Source organism: Tachyglossus aculeatus, chromosome 18 (assembly GCF_015852505.1).
Source record: "Tachyglossus aculeatus isolate mTacAcu1 chromosome 18, mTacAcu1.pri, whole genome shotgun sequence".
In the NCBI taxonomy this organism is placed as follows: Eukaryota; Metazoa; Chordata; class Mammalia; order Monotremata; family Tachyglossidae; genus Tachyglossus; species Tachyglossus aculeatus.
The window spans coordinates 11,411,344-11,432,464 of NC_052083.1; the positions used below are offsets into that span (position 1 = coordinate 11,411,344).

At 43.2% G+C, this 21,121-nt stretch overlaps 1 protein-coding gene across 3 annotated transcripts in view; it reads left to right on the forward strand.

Moving 5' to 3' along the window:
* HECW1 (HECT, C2 and WW domain containing E3 ubiquitin protein ligase 1) overlaps positions 1-21,121 on the forward strand; it is a 189,723-nt gene that overhangs the window by 52,782 nt on the left and 115,820 nt on the right. For 2 of the 3 annotated variants that reach the window (XM_038760176.1, XM_038760177.1), the window contains exon 4: positions 3,510-3,604. In XM_038760176.1, coding sequence (XP_038616104.1) covers positions 3,510-3,604 — 95 coding nt within the window. Of the gene's footprint in view, positions 1-3,509; positions 3,605-11,860; positions 11,935-21,121 lie in introns of those variants that run through there. The other variant, XM_038760178.1, reaches the window with a different exon arrangement.

Genomic DNA, 21,121 nt, shown 5'->3' on the forward strand with positions numbered 1-21,121 from the left:
TTTTTCCCAAGAGCTATTTACTGTTTTTTTGAAAAATCTTCGAGGAACAACTTTTAATCAATCAATTGATTTTATTGAGCACTTACTGTGTGCTGTGTATATACTGAGTGCTTGGGAGGATACAATATAACAGTGTTGGTAGATACATTCCCTGCATATAATCAGTTTACGTTCTAGAAAGAAAACATTCAGTTTCTATTGTGTCCGCTGACAAAGCTGAGCAGTTTATTCTTGAACAGTGTTAAAAGTAAAAAGTTTTCTTTTTCCAGTGGAAAAACAACGTGGTCTAGTGGAAAGCTTGTAGTCATGAAGAAGCTTCTGTTTGTAGGTTGCGTGTATGTGTTTCCCATGGGTTTAGGGAAACACAAAATGCTCTGCACAAAATGATTGTTTAATAAATACCATGGATGGATTGACACCTGTTAAAGTGTCCTTTAGCATTAGCGGCTAGGATGAGTTGTCTGCCAATTCTTGTATTGCACTTTCCCAAGGGCTTAGTGCAGTGCTCAGAATAGAGCCCGGGCTTGGGAGTCAGAGGTCATGGGTTTCAATCCCGGCTCCGCCGTTTGTTAGCTGTGTGACTTTGGGCAAGTCACTTAACTTCTCTGTGCCTCATTTACCTCATCTGTCAAATGGGGATTAAGATTGTGAGCCCCACGTGGGACACCCGATCACCCTGTATCCCCCCAGCGCTTAGAACAGTGCTTTGCACATAGTCAGTGCTTAACAAATACCATTATTATAATAGTAAACATTCCATAAATGCCATTGGTTGATTGATGCGGATGCAACCTGCACTCTGCCATTCCACAGCAAAACATGCCTCTCCAACTCAATTAGCCTCCAGTATTAGATTGTGAGCCCACTAAAGGATAGGGACTGTGTCTAAATTCCTTTCCCTATATTCCCTTCCAACTTTCCCCCCACCAGACTGTGAACTCATTTTGGGAAGGGAATTTATCTGTTTATTGTTGTATTCTCCCAGTTAGTACAGTGCTCTGCACACAGTTTGCACAATACTCACCGTTCAGTCTGTGCTGAAGACTATTACTACTATTAACGGAAGCCGTCTGCAGCTCTCCAAACACAGCACGGAAAGGTTTTTTTTAACCCAGCTGGCCAGTTTCCTGCTTTCCCCATTACCAAGGTGGAACCACTAATGTCAGAGGGGTTCATTAATCTTTCAACACACCACTTCCAAGTTTCTGTCTCATAATTACGGATGACGCTCTCACTCGCGGGAACAATGAATGCAAGGCTCTATACAGAGCCAGCCACCTAGACCCGTGTTTCTTCTAAGCAGTTATATAAGGTGAGGATTAAGTCCTTCACCAGCATTTTTGTCCTTCCAGTTGATAATCTGAGATCATCTGTTCTAGAATCCTCGATCATCTCCGCACACAAGGCTGCAGCCAGATGGTTTCTTGGGACAGCTAACTGGAATATCATGCAACAAAGGGGAGAAGTCACCGGGCATGTTTTCTGTTTAAAGCCATTAAGGTGCCGCCTGCTGAAAATCAATGGGAGCATCAAAGTTCTCCTCAGAGAAATGATAAATCACTGAGCTCCTGGTGGGCATTTGGCTGTTCGCTGATTATGCTGATTCTTGAGATGGTTAGGAATAAGCTGAACAGTGGTGGTATTTTACTTATCTCCTCTGTTTTATGTGTGTGTGCATATGTGTACAGAGAAACAGCATGGCTCAGTGGAAAAAGCACGTTCTTGGGAGCCAGAGGTCATGGGTTCTAATCCCGGCTCCACCACTTGTCAGCAGTGTGACTTTGGGCAAGTCACTTCATTTCTCTGGGCCTCAGTTACATCTGTAAAATGGGGATGAAGACTGTGACTCCCATGTGGGACAACCTGATCACCTTGTATCCCCCCCAGCTATGTGCTTTGCACATAGAGCTTAACAAATGCCATCATTGTCTCACCATAGGAAAATATGTATTATGTATCATACTATAGCTATATAATCTTTAATATATAATATCCTATATTATATGGTATAGATACATGGGTAAATTCTTCTAGAACAGGTTTCCCAGTTTTTCAAATTCAGAGATAGCACATTGTAGTTCAGTACATAATCAAAAGTATGTAGTGAGCCCTTACTCTGTGCAGAGGACTGTCCTGAACATTTGGGAAAGTACAAAACGGTTGACACCAATCCCTGCCCTCAAGAAGCTTACAGGCAATAAATTAAATTACAGGTAAGGGCAGCAACCAAGGATAAGGGTAGATTTATAAAAGTGCGGCTGGGGTAGGAGAGAAATGACTACATTGATGGACTGGGAGAGAATTCGAGGAAGTGAATTTGAGACCTAGGAAAGATAATTAGTGCTAATGGTATTTATTAGACACCTACTAAGAGCCACCCACTGTACTGAGAGCTAGGGAAAGTATGACAGAAGTAAAATGCATTTCCCTGTCCTCAAGCAGCTTACATTTGAGGCACGAGGAATAATTAGGGATAAATTAAAACTGGGAGAATCAACTGAGGGATGTTGTGAAATCTCCTTCCCAGAATAGGATCAGTCTCCATCAGAACCTGACAAATGGGAGCAGTTCTGTCTGGGAGTCAGAAGGACATGGGGTTTAAACTCATCTGAAAAAAATGGGTATTAAGACGGAAAAGCTCCATGTGGGACCGTTTCCAACCTGATTGGCTTGTATCCACCCCAGTGGTTAGTACAATGCCTGGAACATAGTAAGTGCTTAACAAATACCACAATTATTATGATTTAGACTTTAAGACCCATGTGGGACAGGGACCTATATCCAATCAGATTATCTTGCTTTTCTCTCAATGCTTAGTGCAGACCTTGGTGTACAGTAACGGCTTATCGAATACCAGATAATTAGATGAAGTTGCTTTATTTTTAATGATTTTTCCATATTACTAGTAGCATAGCTTAGCCTAGTGGAGAGAACACAGTTCTAAGAATCAGAGGACCGGGGTTTTTATTGAGCATTTAGTAGAGTGCTTGGCTCATATCAAGTGCTTAGAAATACCTCCATTATTGTTATTACAAAAACACCTCTCTAATAGTGTGTGCACAATATAAAATCTTTTTTTGAAAAACCTTTCAAAAATTCAACCATATGACAAAAGTTAGGCTTATGATTTTGCAGACCTGATGTCTTCTCCAGGCGCTTCCTTCTCTCCTGAGCAGGACAAAAAACCCTAGGCTACCCCTACCTGAAATATTTCCACCTGACTACTAAATAGAAGCAGAACTTTGGTTTCTGAACTGTAACCTGTAAGCTCCTCCAGTAAAATGTAAGTTCCCAATGCTTAATACAGTGCTTTGCACACAGTAAGGGCTCAATAAGTAAGATTGAATGAATTAATACATTCCATTGTATAATATCTACGATATTGGATTTTATTGACTGTAAGTCCTCAATAAATACCACTGATTGACCATATTGCAGCCGTGTACTCCAGAAGAGTGTGAAATTTCAAATGGCAGTGTTTCCTAAACCCGGACTGTTCTCTCTTTCAGCTGAAACTAAGATCTGCTTCAAATACTATCATGGAGTGAGTGGAGCACTGCGAGCCACTACCCCCAGTGTTACAGTGAAAAACTCTTCAGCTCCTGTAAGTCACTTTCACTTGTCTTTTATCATTATTACCTTGCCATTTTCCATCAAGTATCCTGGTTTCTTCTTCTACCTTGTACTTTTTGACTAACTGATTGCACATGTGAACGCCTCCCCTTAAAAAGTTGGGAGAAAGGGAATATAATAACCTGGAAAGAGAAGTGAGCATTCGGTTTTTAAAAATATCTCAAGCTTCAAAATGTTTACCGACTGGCAAAAGGTGTGTTGAATAGTGGAAATTTCAGTAGGCTGGAAAAGTCTGTTGTTGTCCTATGTTACATTTTTTCTTGTTCAATGAAATTCTCTCTTTCACACAGTCTAAATTATTTTAGCTCAGGTCTAATTTTGTTCTGGCTTTGCTGATTTAGTTAGCTCCTTATGAGAAGGGATTGTTTCTACTCACTCCATTGTGTTGGACTCTCCCAAGTGCTTAGTACAGTGTTCTGCACCCAGTAAATAACACTGATCGAATGCCTTTGGCACGGAACGTTTTCCCATCCAGAGTCCACAACTTTTTTTAAATGTCCGAATTTTTAATCTGTGCCCTAAACTCCTCTAGGTGGGTGAACAGAATCCGGTCAAACCTAGCCGAAAAATGCAACATATCCCACAGTAACTTAAACCATCTTTCACCTTAGACCTAAGGAAGGTCTCTAGGAACTTTGTCAAAGGAGTGCACTCTATTTAATAGTGTGCTATAAAAATCACCAAAATGTCAACAAACAAAACATGATTGATTCCAAACTAGACTTCTGGAAATTACAGGGTACCATTTGACTGTTTCACAAATGAATGCTGATAGAGCCATTTCCTTCTGATTCCCAGGCCCATTCCCACGTGCCTAAGGAGCAAAGCGTAACTTGGGGCTCCTATTATTCCTGCAAATGCACAATTCCGTTCAATCTGTCCCTGCACCTGTCACACTATGCTAACCTGACCAGAATGTCTGTGACTGTCCCCAGGGGATTTCTGCCGCAGCCCCAAGTTGGGTTAAGGAGTAATCATAACAGATCGGTGGTGTAGCTCTGTTTGGGAGAAGCGAGACAACAGGATGGCTGGAGAACCCGTGTGTCAGTGGACCGTTTTACTAAACCTTCAAATGGCTGGGTTTCCCTCGTTACAGTCCAACACTAAAGAAGCAGCATGGCCTAGAGGATAGGGTCTGGACATCAGAATACAGTGTTTGGCACCTAGTCTTCTAGACTGTGAGCCCACTGTTGAGTAGGGACTGTCTCTATATGTTGCCAACTTGTACTTCCCAAGTGCTTAGTACAGTGCTCTGCACACAGTAAGCGCTCAATAAATATGATTGATTGATTGATTGACCTAGTAGGTGCTTAAAGACAAAGGGTTCAGATTCATTCATTCATTCAATCGTATTTATTGAGTGCTTACTGTGTGCAGGGCACTGGACTAAGTGCTTGGGAAGTACAATTTGGCAACATATAGAGATGGTCCCTACACAACAGTGGGCTCACAGTCTAGAAGGGGGAGACAGGGAACAAAACAAAACATATTAACAGAATAAAATAGAATAAATATGTAAAAGATTCAGATCCCAGCTCTGCCACCTATCTGCTGTGTAACCTTGGGCAGGTCATTTAACATCTGTGTGCCTCAGTTGTAAAATGGGGATTAAGACTGTGAGTCCCATGTGGGACATGGACTATGTCCAACCTGATTAGCTTCTATCTACCCAGCACTTAGTACAGTGCCTAGCACATAGTAAGCACTAAACAAATACCATCGTTAAAAAAAACTTATTGATTTTATCAACATTCATTCATTCAGTCAGTCATATTTATTGAGTGCTTACTGTATGCAGAGCATTGTCCTAAGCACTTATAATAATAATGATGGCAGTTGTTTAGCACTTACTATGTGCAAAGCACTGTTCTAAGTGCTAGGGAGGATACAAGGTGATCAGGTTGTCCCATGTGGGGCTCATAGTCTTCCTCCCCATTTTACAGATGAGGTCACTGAGGCACAGAGAAGCGAAGTGTCTTGCCCAGGGTCACACAGCTGACAATTGACGGAGTCTGGATTTGAACCTGTGACCTCTGACTCCCAAGCCCGGGCTCTTTCCACTGAGCCATGAGGATGATATCAACCCCACGGGGCAGGAAAATCCCAGGGCCCCTGGAGTGTTGCCATGGACCCCTTGCCCACCTTCTCCCTCTGGCTTGGAACTCCCTCCCCCTTCATCTTTGACAGGCCACCGCTCTTCCCGCCTTCAAAATTCTTATTAAAATCACATCTCTTCCAAGAGGCCTTCCCTGACTAAACTCTCATTTCCTTTCTGCATTGCCTACGCTCTTGGCTCTGTGAACATTAAGCACTTGATAATCACCCCACCCCCGCTCCACTTGTATCCTTGTATTCTGCCATTTCCCCTAGTCATTCATTCATTCAATCATATTTATTGAGCACTGACCGTGTGCAGAGCACTGTACTAAGCGCTTGGGAAGTACAAGTCGGCAACATACAGAGAGGGTCCCTACCCAACAACGGGCTCACGGTCTAGGAGGGGGAGACAGACAGCAAAACAAAACATGTGGACAGGTGTCAAGTCGTCAGAACAAATAGAATTAAAGCTAAATGCACATCAGTAACAAAATAAATAGAATAGTAAATATGTACGAGTAAAATAAATAGAGTAATAAATCTGTACAAACATATATACAGGTGCTGTGGGGAAGGGAAGGAGGTAGGGTGGGGGAGATGGGGAGGAGGAGAGGAAAAAGGGGGCTCAGTCTGGGCCCTCTCTGTAATCTATTTTAATGTCTCTGTAAGCTCCCTCCCAGGGCTCAAGTCTATGAACCCTATTGCATTCTCATCTCTCAGGCACTTAGTAATAATAATAATAATGGTATTTGTTAATCACTTACTATGTGCAAAGCACTGTTCTAAGCGCTGGGGAGGTTACAAGGTGATCAGGTTGTCCCACGGGGGGCTCACACACGTAATAAAAACTCACAAATCACCATTGATCGATTGTTTCTTTTTCTGGCGGTGAAGCAATGTCTTTGAATCTGTGTAGCTCATCAAAACTGAAGTGGGAAGTCGGTTTAGCAACTGACTCACAGACCTGCGATTTCCCCCCTGACCGTTCCTCTTGCTGTTAAGGTGGATCTCTTGGATTAAATATTATCAAGAAGTAGTTGCTGTCCTCTGATCCCCAGACCTAAGTGATATCCTTGGAGAATCATAAACACCACGAGACGGTCTAGTAGAAAGGCCAGTCAGCCAACGGTCACAGGAGATGAGGAAGTCAGGAGTCTCAGCTTCTATTTCCTGTAAACGCATCGATTTTGCGGTGTCACCTTGGGGAAGTCTCCTCCTCTATCCATGCCCTGGTCCTCTCTTGATTTTCCCCAGTTTTCTTTTAAATTTTAAAGAAAATGGGGTATTAATCATTTGTAAGTATGGGCCTCGTAAATACTTCACTAGGCCCCAGGTGACAATGTGGTTTGCACACAAATTTGCAACAGTCCAGCTCATCCCCAAATCCTCAACTAGTAAGAGAAGAGAAGCAGCATAGCCAAGTGAATAGACCATGGGCGTGGGAGTCAAAAGAATCTGGGTTCTAATCCTGGCTCTACCACTTGTCTGCTGGGTGACCTTGGGCAAGTCACTTCACCCCTCTGTGCCTCAGTTACCTCATCTGTAAAATGGGGGTTAAGACTGTCAGCTCAATGTGGGACAGGGACTGTGTCTAACCTGATTAGCTTGCCCCTTGTTGGGTAGGGACCGTCTGTATATGTTGCCGACTTGTACTTCCCAAGCGCTTAGTACAGTGCTGTGCACACAGTAAGCGCTCAATAGATACGATTGAATGAATGAATGAATGAATCTACCCCAGGGATTAGAAAAGTGCTTGACATATCGTAAGACCTAAACGAAAACTATCATTATTTTTATATATAGTATTACATATAATTATATGCATAACTATATGTGTATGATTATTTATAATGATAATATATTTTATGACAATGATAAAAAACCCTTTCCTGAAACATGAAATCTTCAATAATAATGATAACAATAATGGCATTTATTAAGCACTTACTATGTGCAAAGCACTGATCTAAGTGCTGGGGAGATTACAAGGTGATCAGGTTGTCCCATGGGGGGTTCACAGTCTTAATCCCCATTTTACAGATGAGGTAACTGAGGCACAGAGAAGTTAAGTGACTTGCCCAAAGTCACACAGCTGACAATTGGCGGAGCCAGGATTTGAACCCCTGACCTTTGACTCCAAAGCCCGTGCTCTTTCCACTGAACCACACTGCTTCAAAACTACGAGGTCTGTGCAGTGTGGGGATTTTCAGTAGCCATAATTTTCTGGTTGTCCCTGGGTTATGCTCCTGACCAGCCCCATTGGACAGTTTCTTTCGACATCATGTTGCGCTCAACCCCAAAAAATCAGAAGAATTTGATGGTGATGTTGCCCATAATCACGGTCATCACTACCAACTCACATGAACTTGGGATACATTCATCAGCAGCTGCAAAGGGGCTGAGATATATCGATAGCCTGCTGGGAGGAGTATTACTTCCAGCAGTTTCTTATTTCTCAGGCTTCTGCAGATTACACTAGTAAAGCATGTTCAATTCCATGGGCAGAACCTTGTAATTTATAGGTAATTATTGGGATGTGCCTTGGGTAAGTTCCCTTTAAGCAACACTGCCTTCTCAGCTGGCTGTCCTGTTGGATAGGTATCTGCTTTTTGGCACTTCTTCCTGTTATTCATTTATCCAGCCATCCAATGGCTCCTACTCTATCCTAATCCTCCTCGACCTCTCAGCTGCCTTCAACACTGTGGACTACCCCCTTCTCCTCAACATGCTCTCCAACCTTGGCTTCACAGACTTCATCCTCTCCTGGTTCTCCTCTTATCTCTCCGGCCGTTCATTCTCAGTCTCCTTTGCAGGCTCCTCCTCCCCGCTCCCATCCCCTTACTGTAGGAGTTCCCCAAGGGTCAGTGCTTGGTCCCCTTCTGTTCTCTATCTACACTCACTCCCTTGGTGACCTCATTCGCCCCCATGGCTTCAACTATCATCTCTATGCTGATGACACCCAAATCTACATCTCTGCCCCTGCTCTCTCTCCCTCCCTTCAGGCTCGGGTCTCCTCCTGCCTTCAGGACATTTCCATCTGGATGTCTGCCCACCATCTAAAATTCAATATGTCCAAGACTGAACTCCTTATCTTCCCTCCCAAACCCTGCCCTCTCCCTGATTTTCCCGTCACTGTAGACGGCACTACCATCCTTCCCGTCTCACAAGCCCACAACCTTGGTGTCATCCTCGATTCCGCTCTCTCGTTCACCCTCACATCCAATCTGTCACCAAAACCTGCCAGTCTCACCTCCACAACATCGCCAAGATCCGCCCTTTCCTCTCCATCCAAACTGCTACCTTACTCGTTCAATCTCTCATCCTGTTCCGACTGGATTACTGCATCAGCCTCCTCTCTGATCTCCCATCCTCCTGTCTCTCCCTACTTCAGTCTATACTTCATGCTGCTGCCCGGATCATCTCTGTGCAGAAACACTCTGGGCATGTTACTCCCCTCTTCAAAAATTTCCAGTGGCTACCAGTCAAGCAAAAACTTCTCATTCTTTGCTTCAAGGCTGTCCATCCCCTCTCCCCCTCTTACCTCACCTCCCTTCTCTCCTTCTCCAGCCCAGCCTGTACCCTCCACTTCTCTGCCGCTAACCTCCTCACTGTACCTCGTTCTCGCCTGTCCCGCCATCGACCCCCGGCCCACGTTCTCCCCGTGGCCTGGAATGCCCTCCCTCCGCACATCCTCCAAGCTAGCTCTCTTCCTCCCTTCAAAGCCCTACTGAGAGCTCACCTCCTCCAGGAGGCCTTCCCACACTGAGCCCCCTTTTTCCTCTCCTCCCCCCCATCCCCCCCGCCCTACCTCCTTCCCCTCCCCACAGCACCTGTATGTGTTTGTACAGATTTACTACTCTATTTTACTTGTACATATTTACTATTCTATTTTGTTAATCATGTGCTTCTAGCTTTATTTCTATTTACTCTGATGACACCTGTCCATGTGTTTTGTTTCATTGTCTGTCTCCCCCTTCTAGACTGTGAGCCAGTTGTTGGGTAGGGACCATCTCTATATGTTGCCAGTTTATGCTTCCCAAGCACTTAATACAGTGCTCTGCACACAGTAAGCGGTCAAAAAATACAATTGAATGAATGAATGAATGGAAGCCGGAGGTCCCGGCTTCTAGTTCCGCTTTTGCCACCTGCCTACTGTGTGGCTTTGAGCAAATCAGTTAACCTCCCCAAACCTCAGTTTCTCCACCTCTTAGGAGAGCAAGTTAAAATAACTAATGCAAGGTGCTTTGGCAATAAAAGCACCAAACAGAAACTCCACTGAGAACTCCAATGAGAAGCAGCATGGCCTAGTGGATAGAGCATAGGCCTGGGACCTGGGTTCTAATCCCTACTCTGCCACTTGCCTGCTAACTATGGGCAAGTCACTTCACTTCTCTGTGCCTCGGTTACCTCATCTCTAAAATGGGGATTAAGACTGTGAGTCCCTTGTGGGACAGGGACCGTGTCCAACCTGAATAGCTTGTGTCTGCTCCAGAACACTACTTGACATATAGTTAATGGTTAACAGGTTCAGTTATTATTATTAATAGTAACAATAATAATATCAGACATCACCCAGGTATCGCCCGGTTTAAATCCAGCTGGTTCCCAAAGCATCTAACCTTAAACTTTGTCCATCTGATTCCCATCTTGTTTTCTTCAGCTTCGTTTTACAGGTAACTTCACGTTGTCTCTTTCAATTGCTCTATAAAAGCACAAGGAGCTCTTAGATGGGAAGAGGTCCAGTAAATGGCTTTGTAATACAGCCAACTCTCAAAGCTCTGTCGGGCAGAGAACAGGAATTAGAGCCATTTAGCTATAAGTTTCTTCCTTCTTTCCTGGGAAATTTTTTATCAATGCTCCTGACAAGTAGCCTAATTGACTAAATGAAGTTTTTCCTCCTTTTCCTTATCCCTGTGAAAAGACCAAAAGGAAGGCAGGTACCATGGCAGTAATGCTGACTGTTCTTTAAGGTGCAGGCTTGTGCAAAAAGGATTTAGGATTTTGATAACACATTTTGAAAGGGATTCATTTCATATGATAGGCAGGTAGCTTTTGATTCCTGTTTTGGGCACCTACTATCAATAGGTAGCAAAGTTCACCGCAACCATTAAGTCTGGTCAAACAATAGCACACATTTTCTGGGGCAGAATTCTTGTCCAGTGGACAGAATTAGAAAATGTTCTTTTTCTGGTGGGTAAATGGCACTCTACTACCTTTAATTTGGTAGCTTTCTAAGAAGTAGGTATAACCCTGCTCTCAAGGGGCTTGCAGCCTAGAGGGGGAAACAGATATTAAAATAAATTATAGGTAGTGTAAAAGTATCTTGTGAGCAGGGAACTTGTCTACCAGCTTTGTTGTACTGTCCCAAGCACTTAGTACAGTGTTCTGCTCAGAGTTAGGTGCTCAATAAATACCATTGACAGATTAAGTGCTGTGGGTGTGGGAGAGGTGGGGTGGATACCTCATTGCTTATGGCATAGGGACTCAAGTGATGCACTAGGAAGGGAAAATAGGATGGGGGATTGAGAGATAAGTCAGGGAGGGCTGACTGGAGTTGTAATTTTAATAGGGCTTTGAAGACAGGCAGAGCAAGTGAAAAACTAAGACTGAGTTACTGACCCAAGTACTTATCACAGGGAGCAGCTTTCTCCAAGTCCAGAGTTCAGTCCATCACACCTCCTGGGGGCTCAGAATAATAAATGTGTAACTTAAGTAGATCACTGGGTCTCTGTTCTTAATAGGCTGTCGAAGTGAAGAAACAGGGGGGAGGGAGAGCAACTGAAATAGCACGATTTTGAAGTGCTTTACTGTCTAATGTGCTGCGAAGTTTTAAAATCCTTACTGTGAGACAAATAGTGAACACTCCATAAGCTACCCAAAAAGTTGTATTTAATTCCTGGTTCCTTAGTGCAGCGTTATCTTTTCCTGAGCATGTGACGGCTACTCTCTGAACATTAGGCAGAAGCAACAGAAGCCCTTAAATTAGTGATGTTTTTCAGGCTTGTTGCCAGGGTTTAGAGGACCTGGTATTCGGCACTGGGGCAGGCTAAAAGGATTGAAGACGTCAATCTGAGCCATTGCCGCTTCCTCCCTCCTTCGTTAGAGTTATGGATCTTTTCCTCTCCTAAATAACCAACTGGGTGGCATCTTTGAGACAAAATGGCTACCGTCGCCCCCACTAGAGGTGATTGCATTGCAGAACAGGTCAGTACCGTAATAGCTTTCCGGATGGCTTTTGGTTCACGAAGACAGATTTTTCCGGATTTTATATCATTCCAGAGAGATGAGCACAGAGACAGGTGGTCTGTTTCCAAATTCTCTACCATCAATCAATGAAATGTTTGTGTGTGTTTAGCTTTTTTCCCCTCTCTCTACGACCCTATCTCTCTTCTCTCTCTCCTCTCCCTCTTTCTCCCGCTATATATACACTACATTCATATATGTAGTATATATGTATGCATATAGATCCTTGTTTTTACCATAGTTTCCTGGCCCTCTGTTTTGTTTTATTTCTTTCTCCCTGCCCTTTCTTGGTTCAGCCCAGTCCCTCTTTTCCTCTCTGCCGGCTCCTCCCTTTTTTCTTCTTCTCCTCTAAACACTCCTCTTCAAGTCTTTTCGATCTATTGATATCTGACTCTCTGCTTCCTCATCTTTGTGTCCCTATATTTTTCTTACTGCTTTTTCTCCAGCTCTTCCAGTCTTCCCTCAATCTCAGTATCTCACCTCCTCACTCTACCCTCTCCATTTGCTTCTCTCCCTGAATTCTTCTTGCCTTAGTCCTTGGTGTGTCCTTACCCTATTCTTTCAGTGTCCCTCTACCCTTTCTGCCCTTTCCTCCTTGGTGACCACTATGCTGCCTCTCTTACCCCTCCTTATGACCTTCTCAGCCCTCTCATTCTGATCCCCTACTTACCTTCCTTTCTGTTCTCTATGTCCCTCCAGCTCCCTCCTTTGTGTTCTCTCCCTCTTCTAACTGCTTTGATTCATCCCCCTTGCCCTCTTATTCTTCTCCTCAGTGCATGGCTCTATCTGTAATTTATTTTAATGTTTTTCTCCCAACTCCCATCTCCTCTGGAATCCCTTCACCTCTTCTCAACCCAGTCCTACTCATTTTCTCTTCCAGGGCATGGTTGGCCATGCCAGTCTTGGCTTGCACTAGGCTAAGGCTCTGTGCCCCTCAGCTCTGCTTCTGTCCCGCCTCAGGGCTCAGTGAACCCTCTTGGACCCAGGGTTCATCAGTGCCAAAGTACCTAGACTTCCTTCATCTGTCCCTGTGCACAGAGTCCAGTGTGTGCATGCATTTCCTGAGACCGATACCAAAGGGCATTGCTACGTATGGTGTTTATTCCTTTTAATAATAATACTAATAATAATGGCATTTGTTAAGTGCTTACTATGTGCAAAGCACTGTTCTGAGCGCCGGGAGGATACAGGGTGATCAGGTTGTCCCACGTGGGGCTCACAGTCTTAATCCCCATTTTACAGATGAGGGAACTGAGGCCCAGAGAAGTGAAGTGACTTGCCCAAAGTCACACAGCTGACAATTGGCGGAGCCGGGATTTGAACCCACGACCCCTGACTCCAAAGCCCGGGCTCTTTCCACTGAGCCATGCTGCTTCTCGGTGATCTTTTGATATAACTGATGCTTTTCAGTAGTGCCATATTTAGATATTGTGCAAAAGTAATTGCGAACTCACCAAATTATTCAGAGTGAAATATTTAAGCTGTTTTTCAGCATCAATATTCATAGTTTTTCACGCTATACTGGGCCATTTGACAGTAAATTTAATTTTCCGTGTGGAGGCATTACTATTTAGAGTGTCTACAGGATCAGTATGAAACTGGATGGTTCAGTTTTTCACCTGGACTGTTCCTTGTCTGATTCTGATATGCGACTTGAGAAGCAGCATGGCCTAGTGGATAGAGCACAGGCCTGGGGGTCAGAAAGTCATAGGTTCTAATCCCGGCTCCACCACTTGTCTGCTGTGTGACCTTGGGCAACTCACTTCACTTTCCTGGGCCTCCGTTCCCTCATCTGGAAAATGGGGATTGAGACTGTGAGCCCCACGTGGGACAGGGACTGTGTCCAGCCCAATTTGCTTGTATGCACCCCAGGGCTTAGTACAGTGCCTGGCACATAGTAAGCGCTTAACAAATACCATCATTATTATTATTATTATTTAATTTGTTTTTCTGATTCTGACCCGAAACCTTCTCCTCCATGGCCCTGCCATCAAGTTTCACAGCTGAGATACTGCACTGGACTCCCCCCGGACCCGGCAGAGGACCCAAGGACACTGGGATGATAGGGAGGGTCAACTGCTCTAGGTTCGGGCCACATCAGGCAGATTTCCTCCAAAAGGCAGCCGTGGGATGGCATAACCTCCTGATTCAGGCCAGTGTAGCTTGTGTGACATCAGGGGCATCACGGCCTCCGGCTTTTTTGGGAGCCGTGGATGGCCATCCTATCCCCATTATTCTCAAGCTGTTTAGGGCAAAAAGATATGATGTAGGAGGTTTGGCTCCTTCCTGTAGAGAGCATGGTCTCATTCTTGGCCTAGGATTTTGGCCTTGGCCTTCCCAGACTGATCCCCTTCCTTCCTCTTCCCCTCGTCCCCCTCTCCTTCCCCCCATCTTACCTCCTTCCCTTCCCCACAGCACCTGTATATATGTATATATGTTTGTACATATTTATTATTCTATTTATTTATTTATTTATTTATTTTACTTGTACATATCTATTCTATTTATTTTATTTTGTTAGTATGTTTGGTTTTGTTCTCTGTCTCCCCCTTTTAGACTGTGAGCCCACTGTTGGGTAGGGACTGTCTCTATATGTTGCCAACTTGTACTTCCCAAGCGCTTAGTACAGTGCTCTGCACACAGTAAGCACTCAATAAATACAATTGATTGATGGATTGATTAGGATTTCTGTGGGTTATCTTGATCTAGGTTCGTTCTAAGATTTTGAATGTTTAGGTTTCTCTAGTGATTCCTTCTCACCCTGGAAGTGAATCAGGCATCCAGGGAGACAAACTCCCTCTTTCAAGCACCCAGGAGCCATTTCATTTTCCCCCTTAATTATTGGGCTCAATCAATGCTGCATTATTTATATTAATGTCCGTCTCCCCCTCTTGACTGTAAGCTTTGCATGTAGAAAGCGCTTAACAAATGCCAGTATTATTATCTTGTATCTACCCCAGCACTTAGTATAGTGCCTGGCACACAGCAAGCACTTAACAAATATCATTAAACAAGGAAAGAGTTGGGCAACAATGGGGTATTGAGTGTCACACCAAGCTGAAGGTGTAAAAACCTGTAGTCTTTCCCCTTGAAAGACATGGGTCTCACAGACTGACCACAGAAGCCAGAAGCAGTTTCTCAAGTAGTTTTGTCCATGTTGTTTCCAAATATAATAGTAGTAATAGTATTTATTGAGCACCCATAGAGTTCAATGTACTCTGCTAAAGGATTGGGAAAGAAGAAACACAAAGTGACACATTCCCTTTCAACAAGAGCTGATGCTTTAGTGGAGAGTCATAGATAAAAATGTTTATGATTAGAATAATCAATATAAATAATTAAAAAAATCATATGTGATATATTGTATGTATAAATTCTTGAATTAAAATTAAATATATACACAAGCACTGAGGATGGGTGTAATAAAGACATCAATGCTAGAAATGACAGGTAGGTTTGTATAGTTTGGAGTGCTGGGAATTAAGCAGAAAAGGCTCATTGGGGGAGGTTAGATTCAACTGGGGAGGAAGGTAATTCCAGGCCTGGAAATAAAGTGGGTAAGGGGATCAAGGCAGGAGAATCGTGAATGAGGGGGAGTTGGAAGGATAATTTGGGAGGTACAAGGTGATTGAGTTGAAGACTAGAGGTTGAAAAGAGCAGGTACATAGGATGAGGAAAGTTTGCCCGGAGCATCAAATTAAGTCATGAAGAGCTTTTGTATAGTGTGGAAAGAAATATGAAGGCAATGTCTGGTTTTGAGGAGTGGAGAGATGTGTTTTGAGCAACATGTCAAGAAAATGAGCCAAGCCACAGAGTGAAGTATAGATTGGACTGGAAATAGGCTGAAGACAAGGAGACCAGGGGAAACAGATACTAAAAGTCTGGCCTTCCTATGAAAAGAACTTGGACCAGAGTTGTGGCTGAGTGGAGAGGAAAGGATGGGTTCAGAAGATGTTGGTTAGGAAAGACCAGCAGGATGTGGCTGTAGAACGAATGTGAGGTGAATTGCAAGATAGGCTTCTGAGCAATGAGGTCCTGGAAGGTGGTCAGTTCGTAAATTTTGCTTGTCAGAACACAAGATCATAGAGGACAGATGAAAAGAATAAATGACAGCAAAATACCCAAACATCTGCCATAACGTGAATCGAAATCAGGCGTATGTGAGCCCAGTGAACACAGCAGATGTTTGAAAATCAATGTGAAGTCCAGAATCAAGCAGTGTGGTGTAACAATAAACTCTTTCACTAAACAGGCAATCCTGGCTTCTCCCATCAAGTGTGAGGGGAGAAATTTTGGGAAAATTGCTAGATTTGCAAAAGGGAAAAAGAATGTCCCCTTGTCAATATGAAAGAGAAAATGGAAATAGTCTTAATGATTCTTTTTTTCAATGGTATTTGTTAAGCACTTACTAGAGGTTCCAAGCACTGTACTAATCACTGGGACAGATAAGAATAATAATAACAACGATACTTGTTAAGCACTTACTATGTGGCAGGCATAGTACTAAGTGCTAGATATAAGATAATCAGGTTGGATAGTCCCTGTCCCACATGGGGCTCACAGTCTAAGGAGGAAGAACAGGTATTGAATTCCCATTTTACAGATGAGGAAATTGAGGCACTGAAAAGTGAAATAATTTGCTCAAAGTCACTCAGGGAGATGCTGGAGCCGGGACTAGTACCAGATCCTCTGACGTCCAGGCCCCTGCTCTTTCCACTAGGCCACACAACTTCCCATCTTTAATGAGAAAAATCTGGGCTTCCAGTTTGAATATTGACTCCTTAAGCAAGTGAGCCTCACCCCACTGGTTCAACTTAGTCTGGGATGTAGACGAAACATCCTAGGACAGGTAATCAAGACATGCACACTTAAGGCTTCCAATTTCATCAAGAAAAAAAATAAAAGTTTGAAGGAAGAGCTGATATCTTCCTTATGGGGGAAGTTACTAATTTTTTCTTCCATTCTGAATTTGTATTTTTCCCTTAGGATGACTCTACAGTGTATCTTAAGAGATGGCCAAGGAGATCAGGCTAAAACCATTTTCTATGTGGCCTTGGCAATAAAGTAGTTTTCTCAACACCAGATGTATATTTGTGATAGAGTTTGGAGTAGTTTATCCCCTCCAAAGATGACACGGACTTTGTCCTCAAGGTGCTTGTTAATAAAGTTACAGATAACTGAGATCAGATTCACTCAATCGTATTTATTGAGCGCTTTCTGTGTGCAGAGCACTGTACTGACCCTCAGGAGAAAATTTAATCCATAGTTCATAGTTTGAGTGCACATGTATTATGGAAGAACTATGGGTTAAGTTGATCTTGAGGATAATCCAAGCTGTATTTCCCTATGAACCTGTAGTGAGCTCCTTGAGGTGAGGGACAATGTGATGGCAGTATTTACCAATATTCGCATACATCTTCTGGGATGATGGCCCTGGTGATAATATTAACCTGGAATTACTCGAAGTGGGGGCGGGCAGAAAGGTACCCTTTTAACAAGACCGGTGGTTCAAAAATGTTGAACTAAAAGTCTGTATATACCCCACAGAGGCATCAAAGATAGGTCCCAGAAACCTTCCTCAAAAATTTGTTTTTACCACTAACACCCTCAACAAGCCTTCCCTTCCTCAGGAGGGAGCCAAAGTACCATGAGAGCAGTTCTTGGCTTCAGAAAAAGCCGATTGTTTGACATTGACTCACCACCAAAAATTTTTATTAATAATTGTGGTATTTAAGTACTTGCTCAGTGCCAAGCACCATACTGAAAGCTGGCTAGATGCAAGATAATTAGGTTGGACATAGTCTCTGTCCCACATGAGGCTCACAGTCCGAGTACAAAGAGCAGTTATTGAATCCTGTTTTACAGAAGAAGAAACTGAGGCAAAGAGAATAAATAGAAAAGGAAGTGAGCGGTACTGGCACTCAAACCAAAGAGTTCAGAGATACTGAAACGTTTTAGTGTATATGATGCATTAAGTATGTTCATTCAATCATATTTATTGAGCGCTTACTGTGTGCAGAGCACTGTACTAATCGCTTGGGAAGTACAAGTTGGCAACATGTAGAGATGGTCCCTACCAAACAACGGGCTAACTGAATAAAGACGGCTACAGTTCTTGTCATGGGCCAAATTAGAAAAAAAGCACTGTCCTCCTCATTTCTCTGGATATGAAATGCACGCTGCTGTTACAGAAAGGCTGAAATTCTGGCTGTGAAACCGCTGCTATCCCAACACTCCTTTGTATATGTTCAATTAACAGTATTTTCTGGTGGGTTTGACAATGGAAATCCTTCCCATTTCTTCCAAAATACCAGGCAATGTCCTCTCAACTCTAACTTAAGTAGTATTGGTACAGTAATCTCTAATCTCCCTATTTACCGCTCTCCATCCGTGTCTCATATATATTTGAGCACTCATTTCCTAAGCACTTACTCACCCAACCTCCTCTCCCACACAGCACTTTTATAACATATCTTTAAACTCAATTGTTTTCCCTACCTCTAATTTATTTTAATGACCATATCCCTTGATCATGCCTACAACTCCACTGTACTCTCCCAAATGCTTAATACGGTGCTCGGCATGGAATAAGCATTCAATAAATACTATTAGTTGATTGGTAGCATTTATTGATCACCCACTTAGGACACTGCACTGTACTATGCTGTTGAGAAGTACACAATAATGAAATAACATTTTCTCTGCTCCCAAGACACTTAAACTCTAACAGAAAAGACAAACATACAAATATTTACAACTACGGAGATGAAAAATAAGTAAAGGGAATTAAAGGAATTGGAGATAGGGGGAGTCCCAAATGACAGTGATCTCAGGTGGGAAACAGGAGCCGCGTTAAGACAATGTCATAAGACATTGGTGCCCATTAACTCTAAAATGAGGAGGAAGAAAATAGAATAATTCTGAAAGCAATACTATTTTTGGTGGCTTTCCAAATTTTATTGCAATTAATAGGAAATTACAAAATAGAATTAATTCTTGGCCAAAGGCAGGAATTAAATACTGCCATCAACTTGAATAAATTATGACTTGCAATGTGCTGCAATGCCAGCTAGTGCAGTCCAGAAATACTCTTGGCCATTAATTTAAAAAAATCAACATGATTAATAGATATTTCTCCCACATTCTGTCTTTGCGCCATTAAGGGCTCTTTACTCCAGAATCTCGGAGCTCTTTGCCAATTTTAGTATCATGACCTTCTCTCATAATAAAACCCACAGTGTGTTTAAAAATGCTAAAAATGGCCCAAGAGCAATTCTTTCATTTATATTCAGTCTTAAAAAAAAAAAAAAAGGACCTGAGGCTAAGGAAAGTACTTGAAAATTTAAAGGAAAAATATTCTCTCCAGAATTTAAGATCCAGGAGTCTTCAGCCTGGAGAAATACTCAAGGACTTGTATGATGGATTTATGAAACTCCTTAGCATCGGCTTTAAAACACTCCATCGGCTTGCCCCATCTTACCTCAGTGATATCCTACTACAGCCCAGCCCAACCCACACACTTAGCTCCTCTTGTGCTAACTCACCCACTCACTGTACCCCGATCTTGTCAATCTCACCACCGACCCCTTTCCCACCATCTCGCCCTAGCGTGGCACTCTCTTCCGCTCCGTGTCACCAGGCCGCAACTCTCCCTACTTTCAAAGCATTATTAAGGTCACATCTCTTCCCCTACTAAGCCCTCTTTTTACCCACTCCATCTCCCTTCTGAATAATAATAATGGCATTTATTAAGTGCTTACTATGTGCAAAGCACTGTTCTAAGCGCTGGGGAGGTTACAAGGTAATCAGGGTGTCCCACGGGGGGCTCACAGTCTTAATCCCCATTTTACAGATGAGGTAACTGAGGCCCAGAGAAGTTAAATGACTTGCCCACAGTCACGCAGTTGACAAGTGGCGGAGGCAGGATTTGAACCCATGACCTCTGACTCCAAAGCCCATGCTCTTCCAGGGTGATGCAGAAGCAAGTGGAAGAAAAGGAAAAGAGGGTTTAGGAGGAGATGTATCACCTTGTATCCTCCCATCACCTTGTATCCTCCCCAGCGCTTAGAACAGTGCTTTGCACATAGTAAGCGCTTAACAAATGCCAGTATTATTATTATTATTATTAAGGCTTTGAATGGGGGAGGAGTAATTGTCTGTCAGATACGAAGAAGGAGGCTGATCCAGGCCAGAGGCAGGACTTGGGTGAGAGGTCAGTGATGAGATAGATGAGATGGAGGTACAGTGAGTAGGTCACCTCCTCCAGGAGGCCTTCCCAGACTGAGCCCCCTCCTTCCTCTTCCCCTCCTCCCTCTCCCCCCCGTCTTACCTCCTTCCCCTCCCCACAGCACCTGTATATATGTTTGTACATATTTTTTACTCTATTTTACTTGTACATATTTACTATTCTATTTATTTTATTTTGTTAATATGTTTTGTTTTGTTGTTTGTCTCCCCCCTGCCCCCCAGACTGTGAGCCCGTTGTTGGGTAGGTACTGTCTCTATATGTTGCCAACTTGTACTTCCCAAGCTCTTAGTACAGTGCTCTGCACACAGTAAGCGCTCAATAAATACGATTGAATGAATGAATAGGTTGGCATTAGAGGAGCGAAGCATGTGAGCTGAGTTGTAGTTGGAGAGCAGTGATGTGAGGTAGGAGGGGGAAAGGTGGTTGAGTACTTTAAAGCAGATGTGAAGGAGTTTGTTCGATGTGGAAGTGGATGGGCAACCACTGGAGGTTCTTGAGGAGTGGGGAAACAGGGACTGAACATCTTTGTAGAAAAATGATCTGGGCAGAAAAGCAAAGTATGGACTGGAGTTGGGAGAGACAGGAAGCAGGGACGTCAACAAGGAGGCTCATGCAGTATAGGCAGGGACCATTCTTATTTTCTTCTTTTAAACTTCCATAGATGCTTGTGCATTTCTTTGCACATTGTGAATCCTCGGTAATTTGAGTTGAGTGAATGAAAAGGTGGAATTTACCTCAGACTGTCAAGATTAGCTATTAGGATAACTCTGGATCGATTGCATAATTATGCAGTTATCTGCTTCACAGCCATGAAGACAGCATTCTAGCCCCTTGGACTTGTTGGAATAATCACGTTAGCTATTTTGTCTTTTTCTGGCTCTAATGATAAACAGCTAGAAA